The 17,638-nt window shown below is 48.3% G+C and overlaps 1 protein-coding gene across 1 annotated transcript in view; it reads right to left on the bottom strand.

Annotated features, from left to right (window-relative positions):
• Positions 1-17,638, bottom strand: part of C10H8orf33 (chromosome 10 C8orf33 homolog) — a 153,349-nt gene that overhangs the window by 16,791 nt on the left and 118,920 nt on the right. The window contains exon 6 of the mRNA XM_069210615.1: positions 443-533. Within this exon, the coding sequence (XP_069066716.1) occupies positions 443-533 (91 nt within the window). The remainder of the gene's footprint in view (positions 1-442; positions 534-17,638) is intronic.

Raw genomic sequence — 17,638 nt, 5'->3', positions numbered from 1 at the left:
ACTGGGAGGCGAATGGGGGAGATAAAATCGATGTAGAATTGTTATGGATCTGCACCTCTATTGTTTTTTTTTATTCAGAAAAGCCATTCAGAAGCTGAGACTTACCGCCAGTAAAAAGGCCAATTAATCACATTCTTCCCTAAACAGAACGTGCCTAGGACTTAGAAGAACTGTGAGGAGTTTAAAGTTGTAATCGTAACCCCCACCCTAGCGCACACACCTTACCTAAATAGGTCAGGTCGCAAGGTCCAAAAGCCTAGTATATGTGCATAATGGGACAATGTGCACCTCTTGGGGACTCGAACGTCAGTGAAGTGAAACCTCCTGTTTATGGTCAGGAAGGAGGTGTAATACTGACAGGTTTCATTGTAGCCTTCGGGAGATGAGAGGTACAGAGGAAGTCCAAGGAAGCACAGCAGGTCTCACCTCGCCAATAACTTACCTTGGTTTTGAGTCGACCTCTGGCGCTTTAGACCCAGCTCCAGCTGCTCTATACACCAGTCAACCTCCCGGCGCAATTGTTCATCCCCGTGCTAAATACAAAAGAAACAGAAGCATCAAAGGGGAATTGGAAAATGAGAAATGAATGATGGATGATCAAGAAAGTGAGAGTTAGGACATAGGGACTCAAGAGAAATAAAAGATATAGGGGGTTATTCTAACTTTGGAGGAGGTGTTAATCCGTCCCAAAAGTGACGGAAAAGTGACGGTTTTACCACCAGCCGTATTACGAGTCCATTATATCCTATGGAACTCGTAATACGGCTGGTGGTATATCCGTCACTTTACCGTCACTTTTGGCACGGATTAACACTCCTCCAAAGTTAGAATAACCCCCATAGAGTCTTGACACGCCACATTGTGCAAAACCAAATATAACTTAGCTCAATGGTTTTTAACCTTTTGACTTCTGAGCCCCCGTACTCCCAACACACTTAATCATTACTGGAACACGGGGACCTCCAGTGAATCTGCCCTGCCCGGGGTGCAGGGGTCGTCCGGATTTCCGCCCTGACGCCTCGCGAGGCGTTGGGGCGGAAGTCATGCCCCGGGGGGCATGTCGTGGGGCCGACGTGGGCCGACGTTGGCCGCCCGCCGGTTCCAGCCGCTGCACACTGGTGGGGGGCTATTTAAGGGCCCCCCAAAGAGGGTTAAACCTTCTTTACTTGTGTGCGGCGGCGGGACCTGTCGTGCGGCCCGCGTTTCTGGACAGGGGTTCAAACCATTGGACCACCATTTAAAGCATGTTTAGATGTGACAAGGGATTTACACGCGTAAGCGTTCGGGTTGCTTTGCTGCAGGAATAGGCAGAGTAGGGATTTTTCGCTGATCGCACCGCGTTACAAGGTGCAGAATTTTAGTTGCCACGCGGCATAAGAAATACGGGGAAGCCTTGTTTTAATTGGAATTTTGCGCCTTAAAGCTTTATTCTCGGTGCGCGCGGAGTCGCTTGTCTGGCAGTGTTGTCTTAGTTTAAAGTTATTTCATTCATTGCTGCAGACTTCATGGCGCACGCACTTTAAGGATCGACAGTGCACTGTGTTATTCGAGCCATATTTAATTTTCACTGTGGTTATATGTGAGGTGGACACAGGATTAAGGTGGTTTCAATTTGTGGACATTTGGGAGAGTGTCTTAGGGATACCTGTGTTTGACTGTTTTGCATCTGATTTCTTTTCAGGTTGTACCGCTTCAAAAAAAAAAAAAAAAAAAAAAAAAAAAAAAGGGGGAGGTTATACTATTAATTAGGCAGTCCTTCACAATTGGTGCTAGTCATAAGGGCAGGTCACCATGCCTCCTAAGAAGGTCTGCACCCAAAAAGGGAGGCAGCGCGACCCTGAGTTGTCCCAGCTGCTGAGATTAGTTTTGGAAAAATTGGGGAGTGAGGATTCCAGTGTGGCCATAGAGGCTCCTAAAAAAGATGGGGGCAAGGAGAAGGGTTCCCACCCTAAGCGGTCCCATGTGCCCCCCAATGCGGTTTTTCCCCCAGTTAAACGTAGAAGGAATGCTAAAGCGCAGGTGCCGGCCACCATCATTCTAACGCCCCCCGCAGCGGTCCCAGCCACCATCGCTCTGTCACCTCCTGCAGCAACTAGCCTCTCAGAACAGTTGAGCATGCCTGTTGCCGCGGCCCCGCCCACTGGGCCACCCCCCACGCCACAAGTTCTTAACTCAGGCTCCACGGCCCCCTCAGGCGTGGGTATAGAGGGAGTCCTAGCAGATATTCGTAATTCCTTGGCGGCCTTAGCACCTACAGTTCAGCCCGGGCCATCTCCCACACCTCATCAAGGGGTAGTTTCTCCTGCGTCGTCAGGTCCACCGCCTGTGGGCGGCCACGATTCCCTGGCGCAACATCAAGAGCCATCCAGGCTGGCGCTAATGGAAGTTTCTAAGCTATTGGCCGGTATTAACGCACCAACTATCACTGCCCCACCACCCACTGCACCCTGGGGGGCGGACGGGTCATGGCAAAACACAGTAGCTGATTTAAAAGGCCAGGTAGATTCCCTAGTTGCAGCGCACTCCTCAAACCCGCTGCAGTCCTCGAACAATAGCCCGTGTGTCGCCCCGGCACCGAGCATTTGTCTCCCATCACCCCCACCGGTTCATGACGTCCAACCCAACTCAAGCAAGCTTCCGAGTCCGGACATCCCGGCCAAGGAAGGGACGACAGACTCGTTATTATCCAGACCAGGTAAGCTGGCCGCCCATGTTAGCGCCGAAACAAGGGAAAAAATATGGAAGGGAGACTTTGTGGACATTTTCTCTTTAATAAGGGCTAAAAGAAGGGAGATTGAAGGAAAGGAGAAGGAACATAAATCATCTTCCTATAGCGAAAGAAAGCCAAGGATTGAAGAAAACATCACAAATTGGCTGTTTGGCTTTAATGTTTTTATGTCAATCCTGTTGGAAAAAAAACCAGAGTTGGGCACCTCTTTGATTTATTATGCCAATAAGATATTGAAGGCTCAACACACGTACGGGGGGTCCGCCTGGTTAGAGTATGATAGGGATTTTCGCTGGGCAAAAGTAGAGGACCCCTCCATGGGGTGGGATCAAACAGAAGTGAATGTGTGGCTCGAATGTGTTAACAACAAGGTCCCAGGGAGGCAGCTTTTTCGGCCCCAGTTGTCCAGCGAGAAGAAAGGGTCTTGCTGGGCATTTAACAGAAGGTCATGTTCGCGTCCCGCAGGAACATGCAAATTCAAGCATAACTGTTCCTTTTGTGGACACCCGTCCCATCCTGAATCCAAGTGTATTAAGAAATCTAAAGAGCGGGGTAGGGACCCCAGTAAACCATCAAATTGATTCTACTCTCCCCTCCCCGGTCAGGTTAGAAGCATTACACCCTTGGTTACAGGCTTACCCTTCTAGGGACGCGGCTTCGGTACTTCTTAATGGTTTTTCCTTTGGCTTCAGGATCCCCGCCCCTAATGTCTCTCCGGTAGACCATTGTAAGAACCTAATATCTGCCTTACAGAACGCTTCGGTAGTTGCAAAAAAAATTGAGAAAGAGTGGTCCCTGGGCAGGCTTGCTGGTCCTTTTAGGGGCCCTCCACTATCTGGTTTTGTGTGTTCCCCGTTGGGGGTGGTTCCAAAAAAGGAAGCAGGACAGTTCAGATTGATCCACAATCTTTCAGCCCCTAGGGGGTCATCAGTTAACGACGCCATCGATCCGCAGCTATGTTCAGTTCGCTACGCGTCAGTGGATAATGCGGTTGAGAAAGTGAGAGCACTGGGCCGTGGGTCTATGTTAGCAAAAACCGACATTGAGTCTGCCTTCCGTTTGCTTCCCGTGCACCCCGAGGACTACCACCTGCTGGGTTTTCAATTCAGGGGGGAGTATTACTTCGACCAATGCATGCCCATGGGTTGCAGCATATCCTGCAGTTATTTCGAGCAATTCAGCTCCTTTCTTCAGTGGGTATTCTCACAACGTACGGGGCACCGGGAGGTCATTCATTACCTGGACGACTTCCTGATTCTGGGACCCCCCAATTCTGATAAATGCAGGTGGGCCCTTCAAGCTTTAATCGCTTTGTTCAAAGAATTTGGGGTTCCTTTGGCACCCGAGAAAACAGTCGGCCCTTCGACTTGCATCACTTTCCTAGGGATTGAAATTGACTCCTTGGCCGGGGAGTGCCGCTTGCCTTTGGATAAACTGTTGGCCTTCAAGGAGTCCATTAAGGCTATATTGTCTCAAGAAAAGGTGACCCTGCACCAGCTTCAGGTACTGGTGGGTCAGCTGAACTTTGCACTAAGAATCATCCCCATGGGTCGCCCCTTTTCTAGGTCAATAGCCCGCTCAATGTCGGGGCTAAAAGAGAAACACCACCACACCAGGCTGTCCAGAGAGGTTAGGGACGACCTGAGGTTGTGGGATCTGTTCCTTAGGACATTCAACGGGTCGGTCATTTGGCCGCTGAAAGCAATACCCAGCCCTAAGCTGGGCCTATACACTGACTCCGCGGGAAGCATAGGCTTCGGTGCAATTTTGGGCCCATTATGGTGTAGGGCAGACTGGCCTAGAGACTGGGTCAGATGGGGTTGGACCAAGAATATAGCGTTCTTGGAATTATTCCCAATCGTGGTCGCTGTAAACATCTGGGCTAAGGAGTTCAGGAACAGGGTGGTAATTTTCTGGTCTGATAACATGGCAGTGGTGGAGGTTATCAACCATCAAGGGGCTTCATGCCCTCTGGTTTTGCGCCTTTTGAAACACCTGATTCTGGCTTGTCTCCAGCATAACATCACGTTCAAAGCGAAGCACGTGCCTGGGGTGCATAACAACGCAGCTGACGCATTGTCTTGTTCATTAATGCAGGAATTTTTGCGGTATCACCCCCAGGCGAGGGAGAAGATGACGGAGTTTCCAGAATCTCTGTGGAAGACTGGTGCCCCTCCCTTCCAGACTTAGTAGCGTCATCCTTGGCCCCACGCACAAAAACAGCTTACGAGAACAGTTTTTTACTTTACAGGCATTTCTTGCAAGCTCGGCATATTGCAGACACATTTTCTGAGCCAGCAATAGGGGCGTTCCTTAATCATCTGCGTAGCCGAGGGCGTCCAGTGTCATGCGCGAAGGCCCATTTGGCGGCGATACGTTTCTTTGCAAAAATAGTTAAATTGGAGAGACCCCTGAATACTTTTATCATAAAACAGGCCTTGAGGGGTTGGGCCAAGGGTTCCCCGGGTTGCTCGGATGCCAGGCGTCCCGTCACCCCTCCTTTGCTAGAAAGGATTTTAAGGGCGCTTCACACCGTCTGCTCGTCACCCACTGAGGTGGCACTTTTCGCCGCGGCTTTCACTTTGGCCTTTTACGGGGCTTTCCGCATCAGCGAGTTGGTAGGCTCTTCCAAGGGCGACCAATTGGGGGGCCTACAGCTGAAAGACGTAATAGTTTGCAGGGGGGAACTACATATTATGTTATGTAAATCAAAGACCGACCAGTTGAAGAAAGGAACACGCATCACACTCGGTAAGGCGCCTGGTTCCCCCTTATGCCCTGTGTTAATCACAAACAACTATATGGCGGTGCGCCCTATGGCTGAGTCACCGGCCTTCTTCATTCACCCCTGCGGAGACTGCCTATCACGCTACCAGTTCGCAGAAGTATTTAAATTGTCCCTATAATCAATCGGAGTGGATCAGCAAGGATATTCAACCCATTCCTTTAGAATTGGCGCAGCCACCGTGGCAGCGGCAGCAGGCCTTCCGGCGGCCGCTGTAAAAAACATAGGTCATTGGTCTTCGGAATGTTACAAACGTTACATCAGGCCAGAGTTGGTGTAACAGGGACTGGGTTGCTCAGTGGTGATGTCTCACACGCATGTTTTCTTTTCTTTCAGTCAAATGCCTCAGCGAGTAGTCTGGGTATTGGGCCATTCATTTGTCCGTCGGGCGGCATACCGGTTGCAACAGCTCCGTGGGTCGAAACCGGCAGACTTGCACAGCGTGGCTTTTCGGTGGTGCGGCATTGGCGGAGGAGGCATCACCCAGCTGCAACATTTGGTCGAATTGGCGAGTAGTCGTGGGGGACTGCAGTCTCCGGATCTAATCATCATTCACTTGGGGGGCAATGATTTAGTGCGTTTAGGCCGAAAAGCCCTTAGGGAGACGGTATTTCTTGAAATCACAAAAGTGGCAAAGCAATTTCCAGGGGCAGCATTTGCCTGGTCACACATGGTTCCACGTCGTAAGTGGGGGGCAGGGTTAAGATCTCGCACCATCAATGTGTCAGTTCGACGGCTTAATGCCGAGATGGCAAAGCTCTGCCCAGGCCCTGGGCGCCTATGGAATATCCCTCACAAACTGCTGAAAGGCATGCACATGTTTCACAACAACCAAGTGCATTTGTCTGACGAAGGAACTGATCAATTTATCCGCGATATGTGGGGTTTTGCCCGCAGCCTCTTTTTGGGTGGGGAGGGCGAAGGACCTTTGGGGCCCTGGTCGCCCTTGTGGCGGAAATTGAGATAAAAATGTGACTAGAAACAATAGGAGGGGGTCCCCAAGGTGGGGCCCCCAGGAGGACATCTGGGATAGGATCCTGAAGTTCTGAGCCAACCAGCGGATGTACACACCAGATCAGGGGGTAAGAGACCTCAGATCGCTGGGGGAGAACATGGGGCTACAGCTCTTGGCTCCCCCCATTACACCCCAGGGCTGATTGGTGTTTGGAGGGGGGGCGGAACCCTAAACTGGAGTACAAGGTACCGGGTAGTCAGGGTAACCGTCCCTCCTACTGATACAGGTGAGACACGGGTCACCTGTGTGGTCCAACATGGTGGTTCAGGACAGGAAGGGATCCTGTCACACTGGTTATGGTCACAAGTAATTTCTCAGTAACATGTAAATAAAAATGTATTCTTTATTGACTAACCTTCTTATACTTGCTATTTGATGTTTGGCTTGTTGAAATTATGAGGTAATTTATATGATGACTTTTTGAAAATAAAAGTTACTTCTTCCAATGAACAAACCTTGTCGTCTCGTGCTTTCCTGGCGGGGGGAGTGTGGGCCGTCTGGAGGCCTCCGGATCCTAGGGTAGAGCGCCCCCCCGTAGTGGGGGGGCACGGCCCGTTAGGGGACAGGGCCTCCGAGGCCCTGGGGCACTCCCCTCCCTTTTCCCCCTGCCGGGGGTGCAGGGGTCGGCCGGATTTCCGCCCTGACGCCTCGCGAGGCGTTGGGGCGGAAGTCATGCCCCGGGGGGCATGTCGTGGGGCCGACGTTGGCCGCCCGCCGGTTCCAGCCGCCGCACACTGGTGGGGGGGCTATTTAAGGGCCCCCCAAAGAGGGTTAAACCTTCTTTACTTGTGTGCGGCGGCGGGACCTGTCGTGCGGCCCGCGTTTGTCCCACCCACCCTCTCCTTTTATGTTAGTAGTTTGGAAGGAAGTTGGGAAATTGAGATAAAAATGTGACTAGAAACAATAGGAGGGGGTCCCCAAGGTGGAGCCCCCAGGAGGACATCTGGGATAGGATCCTGAAGTTCTGAGCCAACCAGCGGATGTACACACCAGATCAGGGGGTAAGAGACCTCAGATCGCTGGGGGAGAACATGGGGCTCCAGCTCTTGGCTCCCCCCATTACACCCCAGGGCTGATTGGTGTTTGGAGGGGGGGCGGAACCCTAAACTGGAGGACAAGGTACCAGGTAGTCAGGGTAACCGTCCCTCCTACGGATACAGGTGAGACACGGGTCACCTGTGTGGTCCAACATGGTGGTTCAGGACAGGAAGGGATCCTGTCACACTGGTTATGGTCACAAGTAATTTCTCAGTAACATGTAAATAAAAATTTATTCTTTATTGACTAACCTTCTTATACTTGCTATTTAATGTTTGGCTTGTTGAAATTATGAGGTAATTTATATGATGACTTTTTGAAAATAAAAGTTACTTCTTCCAATGAACAAACCTTGTCATCTCGTGCTTTCCTGGCGGGGGGAGTGTGGGCCGTCTGGAGGCCTCCGGATCCTATCTAAAAATGCAACTTTTAGAAAGTTGAAATTTTGTTACTTTCGCCATCTTGTGCCTGTTACCTGTTTCTGATCACTTGTCTGGGGTGGGTGACAGCTGGGCTTTGCTGATTCCCCCTACACAGCCAAAAACAATGGGAGCTTAGGTGTGACTTGATGGGCCATCCTGGGAAGACGGGGGAGGGGGCCCTTACACCTGAATAGGCTGTGTCCTGACCCATGCAAAGTGTCTCCCCCACTTCATCCAACTGGGTATAATTACTGACACCACCAACTCAGTACACTTCTGCACCTGTTAATACTCTGCTAGGAAGAAGGACTGCTGTGCTGCTGAAGGACTGCTGTGCTGCTGAAGGACTGCTACTCTGCTGGACTGCTGCCTTGCAGTGCTGCCCTGCTTCCTGCTGTTCCCCTGCCTGGGTGAGAAGGACTGGATCTGCATCGCTTGAAACCAGAGTGACTCCAGGGCTAGTTGATTGGCCTCCTGATCTGAAATCTCAGAGACATAAAAGACATCCAACCAGCCTGCTCCTGGAACCTGCCATCTGTGAGTCTGCCCTGCCAAGTGGTGCCACCCCAGCCCTGGACCTTTGGAATTGGGACTCAGGTGTTTGCTTAAAAAGAACCAACACATTCTCTACCATGGGAGCAGAAATGATGCATTACTGCTGTTGCGTGGAACAGAACTGGTGCATCATCTGTGGAACAGAAACTGCAGGGCTTTTCCTGGTGCAAGGTATTTTGCATCTCCGTGGACAGCAGCCTCGACACTGATGGTGAAACTCCGCATTGCAGCCTTTGCGCTTATCGGGACTGACACATTGCCTCGAGTACACAACGCATCCACGAACCTAGTCTTCACATCAAAAGCCATGGTGCCTAGATTTTTTATGTTGATGCAGCAGGGACTCATACCCTAACTCTGCTGCATCTCGGAACTGACACATTGCCAATGTTGCATGGGGAAAATTGACTCATTACCTCTACTGTGTGGTTTGGAACCAACACAATGCCCTGCAACCAGGATTTAAGCTAGTTTGGTTCAGCGGGCCCAACTGGGTCCCTGAAGGCTGGCCTGTGCTCCATCGTGGTCGGCCTGAACTTTTGACTTTGTCCCAGTCCAGTACGATCAGCTATTGCCGATTCCAAGCACTATTTATCAGTATAAGCTTTAAAAATTCCTAACTCAAGTTCTACTTATTGGATTTTTGTCGTTATGGTCTTGTATATTTATTAAAATCAGATCTATTCTTCTAATATGGTGTGGAATCTTTTTGTGTGGTATTTTCATTGTTTAAACTATTTGAAGTGTTGCGCAAGTACTTTACACATTACCTTTAAGTTAAGCCGGACTGCTCTATGCCAAGCTACCAGTAGGTGGGCACAGGTTAATTTAGAGTTGTCTGACACCCTCACTAGGATTGTGGTTGCTGCGTGACTAGGGCTCATACCTCAGTCAACCAACAACTCACTATCTAACTGCATAATATCAACTAGTTATCAAATCATAATGCCTGCAGAAGAGATTGACTCATAACGAGAATACTGCCATAAAATCTGCAATAACAGACTCTTAAGCTTATTTTAGTGACTGCTATAGATGTCCTTGTTAATGCAGTTACATACTGTGTGTGGGTTGGCACAATAAAGGCTTATCAGAATTAGCTGTGGTTGCAAATCATTGGCTAGCTATGCAGGAGAGAATGAAAGAATCAACAGAAACCAAACTAATATCTATCCAAATGCAACTGTATTAGATGAATGGAGGAGGGTTTGTCTTATGCACCCCCAGATTTCACATGAGCAACACAAGCAGCCTTGTTTTTCAACTCCTTCCCCACAGCAGCCCATGACTACTATGACATTCCAAGAGAGGTTGACTGCTCAATGCACACATTAAGCGCAGTAGACCAAACAGGGCCATATATCTAGTATGTTACTAACAACAGGCCCACTCCTGGTTTTACCGACACTGGCACCTGTCAATCTACTTTGACGCTTTCCAATTTCCCTTCCACTCCCTGGCAAAATGATTAATGCAATTAGTATTCCTGAGATAAGGATACCTCACAATGTCACCTGTCCACGGACCGTAGCCGTAGGCCCCATAATAGATAAAGCATGTTTTCTTGCCCAGTTCTTCATGCCCTGCCAAACTTTTTTGGACAAGATCTTTAGTGTAAACTGAATTGTACTATGCATTGAACTCTGGATGGCATTTATCCAAATGTTCCTGAGGAAAATTAAAATGCTGTTTTAGTCTTGCTAATTGCATTCCCTCACTATCTCATCCGAAATAGCAACTCCTTCAGATGATTTTTCTGCTATTTTAATGCAGGTAGCTTAGCGCTTGCTTCCCTGTGGTCCCGACTAGCTTGTGAAGTAAGCTGCATCCTCATTGCTGGTCCAAGGTAATGAACGTTTTCTTAAAAAGGGTGTGTGTGTGACCATTTCAGCACATTCATACAGAACACGCAGAATGTCTTCCCTTACTGGCAACTTTTGTCATGCTGTCTGGATTTCATTAATGGTAGTCTCCAGGATGTGATGTGTGTTAAGAAAGGCAGGTCAAAGAACAAGCACTTTCTCTTTACCTGCATTACAAGCCCCATTTTGTGGCATAGGTATCCAGTGAGGGTGCCTGTCGAGAGAGGAATGAGGTCATCACGAACCACAAAGAGTGGAAGAGAACAAATAATAGACCATTAAGATGCCATTTTGCATGGAATAAGGGCCAGATGTACAAACGTAGGAATGGTGATTTTTCTAATGTCAATTTCCTGCAAATTACAATTTGGAAATTGCTATTCCTGATGTATGAAACTCCTTTCATTAGCAATTCCTAGTGGGTCGCAAATAGACTTACTGCATGCATATTAATGAGGTAGGTCCGCTGCCATCACAGGGATAGTGGCCTGCTGTGGTCAGCAGACCACCATGTCTCTGATTGCTTTTAAATAAAGGATTTTTTTTTTATTTTTTTATTTTTTAATGCTGCCCGATTTCCTTAGAGGAAAACGAACGAAAAAGAATAACATTTGTAAGGTTTTTTTTTTTTTTTTTTAAGAGTAAACACTAGTACGTAGGCCTGCTCTTAAAAAAATATTTGTATCAACATTTACAAACTGGAAGGGGTACCAAGGGGACCCCCTCCCATTTGCAGATAGATTACCACCATTTTTAAAATGGTGATAAAGAATTATTGCTTTTGCACCGGAATTTGGTCGCAGAACAGTAATACATGCCATATCTATTCGGTATATGGAAGGGACACCCAAAACACGCCCCTTCCAAATACCGAATTGCAAATGCAAATTGTGATTCAGTAATAAGTTACTGATTCACATTTTGCATTTTGTACATCTGAAAAAAGCACTTCTCAAGTCTCAAACAGCCTAATTCTGTGAATCGAGGCGTTTGCGCCCTGAAAAATGCTTTGTAGATCTGGCCCTATATCCGGTAAGTGGAGGATAGTGAATTCTAGGAAACGTGTTGAAAATTTTGGACACAAAAGTTTTACCTCGAGAAAAAAACAAAAAACTGTCATGTTGATACTTAAAGAGAAAAATGTTTTGCAATTTTTACATTTTAAGATTCTGTTTTCTGTGGTAGAACTATGCTTCAACGTGGTAGCAGCACCTTGTTTACTGTAAGCAGTCCTGTGAGCATAGTTGTACTCATTCCAAGAAGCGTATTCTAAATTTACAGCGATGTTGAAATCGAATCCATCACTTGCATAATACCTTCCGTAGATGAATTTTAATGAAGCAACATGAAGTTATGGTCTGAAACTGGGACATGGAAATGCAGTTCAAGTCGGTCGAGTCAATATAAATTCCATGAAGAGACAATATTTTTCATATTACCGAGCGATGCCAATGCTACAAGGAAATATACATATTTTGTGTGCAGTGCAGTGCTGTTAACATATATTACTTTGTACACAATGTTATATTTGGTAAAAATATCTTACACTACATATACCTTCAATATTGTTATGAAACCTGACTGTCTAGGAAACTGAGTTCATGTGATAGCAGTAGTGCATAGCCACCAGTATCAGTGTGAACAGTGGAGATTTTTTTTAAGATAATGAGTTTTAAATGGTGAGTGGCACATGCAACCTCTGGGGGGAATATCTGTAAATGTTATCTAAAGTATCAATTGTTTTGTTAATGTGGTTTAGTGGGTACATATGACATTGTCATCTGAAGTGCACCTGCAGCCTGTGAAATCAATCAGGTGTTATTTGTAAAGCGCAGCTTATCACCCATGTGGGTATGTATCCAGGTGCTTGCTGCAGTTGTTTATTCAAAAAGCCGGGTTTTCAGTACCTTTCTGAAGTGGGTTAGCAAGGGTGCAGATATGGGGGCATTCCAGGCTTTGGCGGCGAAATGGGAGAAGGCGCGTCCTCAGGTGCAGCAGTGACGTATGTGTGGTATCTTTGTGAGGGTGATGTGTGCCGAGCTGAGGCTTCTAGTCGGTTTGTGGAGGTGACATGGGTCAGGAGCTCGAAGTGGCATCTTTTCTGGATCGGGAGCCAATGGAGGTCCTTCAGGCGCTGGATGATGTGTTTGCACCCAGAGTCCCAGGGTGCAGGAACAATGCACCCAATTTTACCAACTAGAAAAAAAAAAAGAAATCGGATCGGGCTACAAATGCAGCCTTCCACTGTACATACTCAACCCTCTACTGAGGCAGACCACATCCTCCTCTTTCCTCTGCTTCCTTCCACCCATTTTCTTCATCTCCTGTCCCGCCCGCACCACCGCCCCTTTGCTCAGAGAAAGTGGTAAGTGTAATTGTTAACCCCTGTGGAATTCGTCAAGAAAAACAAATTGTCTGCACAGTATTCCCCATTCTAAGACGATTAACTTAGTTAGAACACTAGTTTGTCATAGACTGCATGGTGTTACAAGTTTCTTGAACAAGCTTAAGTGGTTACGGTTTTGGAGGTATGCTTTCTGAATACTGAACTTTATGCAATACTGCCTGCACTGGTGCTTTCCGTTAGTGCTTACGTAATGCGTGGGTTTGGCTTTGCCGCACTGCAGTGTACGTAAGGTCTTGTATTTTTTTTGGGGGCGAGTGTGTTCAGTGTGCTTGACCTGGGGAAATAATAAATGGGGTATTGATGCAGAGGTTTCACTGGATGCATGAAATCGTGTCAGAAGGTCAAAAACGCAGTTTGAAAGTGCTCTTTTGTAACACGGGGACTGCTGTGGACTTGTAACTGGTGTTGTGGCGTGCTTGGCTCTCCTGTGATCAGTGCAGTGTTTGAAGGCTTTTGTTAGTTGAAAGTCTTTGAGCAGAATATGCCATAATAAAAGGTGCTGCTTATTTGTGGACTGGTGTAAAAAATGTATTGTAGCAGCAACTTCCAAAGAGTTGCACAACTGAGGCCGTATTACAAATACGGCACACTTTACTTATTTGCGCCAGGACCCACAGCTTTCAAAAGGTGCTCTCTGCTCAACCAAGCAAAGTATGATGCCGTATTATAATGAATGCCCTGCCCTCAGGGCAGCCAAGGAATTGTGCTGCCCTGGGGACAGCGCATTCACGTGAAGTACAGAGCAGCTTTGAAGAAGCCGCTCTGTTTCACTATGCAGACGGCAACCAGTCTGCACTGTTAATAGTGGAGAGAGATCCGCTTTGCAGGCGGGTGCAGTGAGTGACTGCAACCACCTGCAAGGGGATAGCTGGGGGAAAGGGGTCCATATGACCCCACTGACCCCCTCCAGAGGGGGGTCTTCGAGGGTGCACTGACAGTGCACAACCTTTAGTGGCACACTGTCAGTGCGCCTCCTGAGAGCTTCTTTGCCTTTACCCCCGCCGTTGATAATGCGGGGCGGGCACACAGGCAAAGACATTTCCTCATTTGCATGGGGCCATGTCACATGCAAATGGGGGAACACCCTCTGATGATGGTGCTGGTGCTATATATGGGCCAGTGCTATCTATTAGGAAAGGGACTTCACAAGTGTCTGCAAAGTGAGTGACTGAGTGTGTGGGATGGGAGGTTGTGGTGGTGAGCTGAAGTTGTTTTTTTGTGCTTTGTTCCTGTTCTTTGTGAAGAAATCGTGAGGGGTAATGTACTTTTAGGTCTGGCATTGGCGAAACACATCTTGGTGAGTACACACAGAGTGAGTTTTGGGTAAGCCCTATTCAATCATTGGGATGGTGTCTGCTCAGTTTGTCTGCTCTGACATTCAGGGACCCAGCCAAGTGGTTGGCGACCAGAACGATTCCCTCACCACCTCCAAAGTCGCAAAGCACCCTGGCACAAGACCCCACTTCACCATGATTGTGGCAGTATCACATAGCTGTGATGTTGACCATGAGAATGTGCACCAGCCTCCCGTTGATGGATGGCAGGAAGGCTTTCAAGGCCGGAGAAATAGCCCCTAGCCCCAGCAGGTTGATGTGGCGCCAGCCCTCCGCTGTAAGTCAGGGTTCTTGTCTTGGTGCCCTCTTCCAAACCAGTAGTGATGTGTTTGTCACCACTGTCAGGTCTAGGTGGGGAAAGGAGAGTGGCCAACCACAGCACAAATGCTTATTCTGTCAACCAATACTGCAGATCTTCAGCAGTCTCCCCTGAACTCTAGAATATGTTCATAAGGCTACCCTGATCCTGAGACCCCTGTGACTTTAGGTTCCACTGCAGGGCTCGTACAATCCTCGTGGTGTAGTTGACAAAGAGGATGCACAAGACTAAGAGGCAAGAAGCCTCATAAGCACCCTCACCTGGATTAAACCAGAAATGTCTGGATCATAGCCTAAATGACTAGTTGCTGAGGAGGAAAAGCCTTGAATTCCACAGTGTCCAGGTTCATCCTAATAAATTAAAGTCTTGATGATGACCGAGGTAGTACTTCAGCTCATTTGCAGTAGGCCCCAACATGATCCGTAGTTCTTCTGTTATCCAGAGCTGACTCATGACTGACTGCGGCAAGACTGCCTTCAGCAGCCACTCCTCAATGTACAGGAATACAGGTGCACCTGGCCTCCAAAGAAGGGTGCCAACCACTGCATCCTCACTTGTGAACACCCGAAGGGCACTGGTGATGCTGGAGGGGGAGCGTGGCATACTGAAAATACTCCTGGACCACACTAAACCGCAAGTAACAAGTGTATGACTGCTACCCCTCCTGGATTGGCCACTATCAGGCGACTGGAGGTGGCTTTTGACTAACAATGTTTTTATTTTTCAGGTTTGGGTGGCCAGCCGTTGCTGGACTGCTCTTGGAATGGGGAGTTTGTAGTTGGGGTTTTTATGATTTGTCTTGGGGGGTCTGCACTGCATATTATTGATGAGAGAGGTCTGGGTACTGGCGGGCGCTGCGGTGCCCGGCATTGGATGTATAGGTGACCCCTTCTGATGCAAGACAAAAGCCATACACTAAACTTTATGTCCTGGAATATCCGAGGGATGGGTTCTGCCATTAAGCGCCATAATATCCACAGTTATTTGAGATGGCAGGAGGTACAGGCAGCCATGCTCCAAGAAATTCAACTTGCTGGGAACGAGGTAGAGAGCTGAGGCATAGATGACGGGGCCAGTTATTAGCTATATCTTATTCCGCCTACTCCTGTGGGGATATTGATTTAGGTTAGAGCAGGAATGCACTTTGAACTCATATAATTCATTATTGACCCAGAGGGTTGTTATGTCCTACTTAAGGGCAGACTGTTGGGCAAGGACATACCCTAGGGACTATTTACACCCCGAATCAAGACCAAGTGGCCTTAAACCGCTTGCTCTCCTCCCCCCCTAGCATCTTTGGTGACAGATTACCTCTTGTTAGTTGGGGATTTTGACTGTGTAGCTCATGTGCTCATGGATCGTGCCCCCCAACCCGAGTTGCCCGGTTCGTTTCCACACAAGACGGCCGAGAGCCTTAATGACTGGCTATATCGGTGGGACTTATCAGACCCCTGGAGAACTCAACACAGTCAGACATGAGATTACTTCTATTATTCTCCTATTTACCAACTCCACACCCAACTAGATACATTTGTTTGCTCGAATAGGCTGAGCAAATATGTGACACACACTGAGCATTTGTGCCGCACCCTCTCGGACTTTAGTTCCTTGTTGCTGGGTTTCTGGTCAGTGGAGGAATGCCTGGAGATCCCCATGTGGCGACTCAACCCACTGTCCCTGGAAGAAGCCTGCTTTCGGGACTCACTCGGAGAACTGATCGCTCATTAATTCGAATACAATGAAGGTTCCGCTTCCACTAGCCTAGTGGAAACCTTTAAAGTTGTGGTTCGAGGTCACTGTCTGGGTCACTCGGTTGAGGTTAAGAAGGAATTAGATAGAGAAATGCAGGCACTAGACGGCAAGTTACATGAACTAGACAACGCCCTGGGTACCGGCTGACTCGCCTTTCCTCCAGGAGACCAGAGAGTAGTATAATGCGGAATTAGAGCGCCTACGCTGCCATGATTATTGGAGCTACCTTGCCAAGGCGCAGGAAGAGGAGGGATGGCCTGCCAGATTATTGGGCTGGTCTATTCTCCCTGAATCCCATGGAGCCCCCATTACACACATTTTAACAGAGGACACCACTGTATTCTCCCAGGACCAATAACACTTTGTTTCGAGAATATTATGAAGAGTTGTATACGAGTCCTGAGGCTAAGTCACCGGAGACACAGGCAGCCTTCCTGCGATGACTTGCACTGAGAGAACTTACATCTGAGTCACGGGAAACTCTGGGAGGCCCAATGGCAGTACAGGAAATTTCCCAGGGCTTGATGGTCTATCTGCTGATTTGTATTCCTCTTTTGCGGAAAACCTGGCCACAAAACTTGAGTGGCTCTACACTGACTCCTTAAAGCATGGAGCACTGCCCGCGTCCACACATGATGCGGTTCCACTCTCCAGAACTGGGATCCAGGGCACCCATACAATGACATTTCACCCCCTGTCCATGCTCAACATGGACTTTCAAATTCTCAGCAAAGTTCTAGCCCTTCGGTTTCTTCCCCACATTCCCACACTGATTCACGAGGACCAGAATGGCTTAATTCCCTCATGAAGTACTTCACTCAGTCTCCGAAGATCGTACCCCATTCTTTATCATCCGGAGATCAGTCTCAACTAGGGGCCACACTTGTGTCAGTAGACTTTGAGAAGGCTTTTTCTCAGTCCGATGGGACTTTGTTTGTGGTTATGCATCGGCTGGGACTAGGAGAACGCTGGATCAGATGGGTCAAACTGCTTTATTCGGGTCTGACTGCACATGTCAGAACGGGCACAACCATCTTTTTGCAGTACAGCATTCACAGAGGTACTAGGCAGGGATGGCCCCTGTCCCCCTTCCTTTTTGCGTTAGCCATTGAGCTGTTAGCTGAGCTTTTTTGTCATGGGGGAGTGTGCACTAATGGGGTAGTGGAGGGCCGGGAGTACATCATCTCCCTTTATGCTGATGACCCCCAGTTCCATCTGGCTGATGGCCCAACGGGGGCCGTAACAGCTTTACGCCACCTGGGAGAATTTGCAATGCTTTCTGGCCTACAGGTCAACAACAACAAAGCCAAGACTTGATTAGTCTCCATGTCGCCGGGAGTCCAGAAGCTGCTGGAGGCTCCACTGGAGTTGGCTTGGGCCCCCTCATCTTATTAATACCTGGAAATTCATATATTCCACTA

The sequence above is a fragment of the Pleurodeles waltl genome, chromosome 10 (assembly GCF_031143425.1).
Source record: "Pleurodeles waltl isolate 20211129_DDA chromosome 10, aPleWal1.hap1.20221129, whole genome shotgun sequence".
In the NCBI taxonomy this organism is placed as follows: Eukaryota; Metazoa; Chordata; class Amphibia; order Caudata; family Salamandridae; genus Pleurodeles; species Pleurodeles waltl.
Note: the sequence above shows the minus strand (reverse complement) of the source record. Positions and strands in the feature narration are given on the sequence as shown.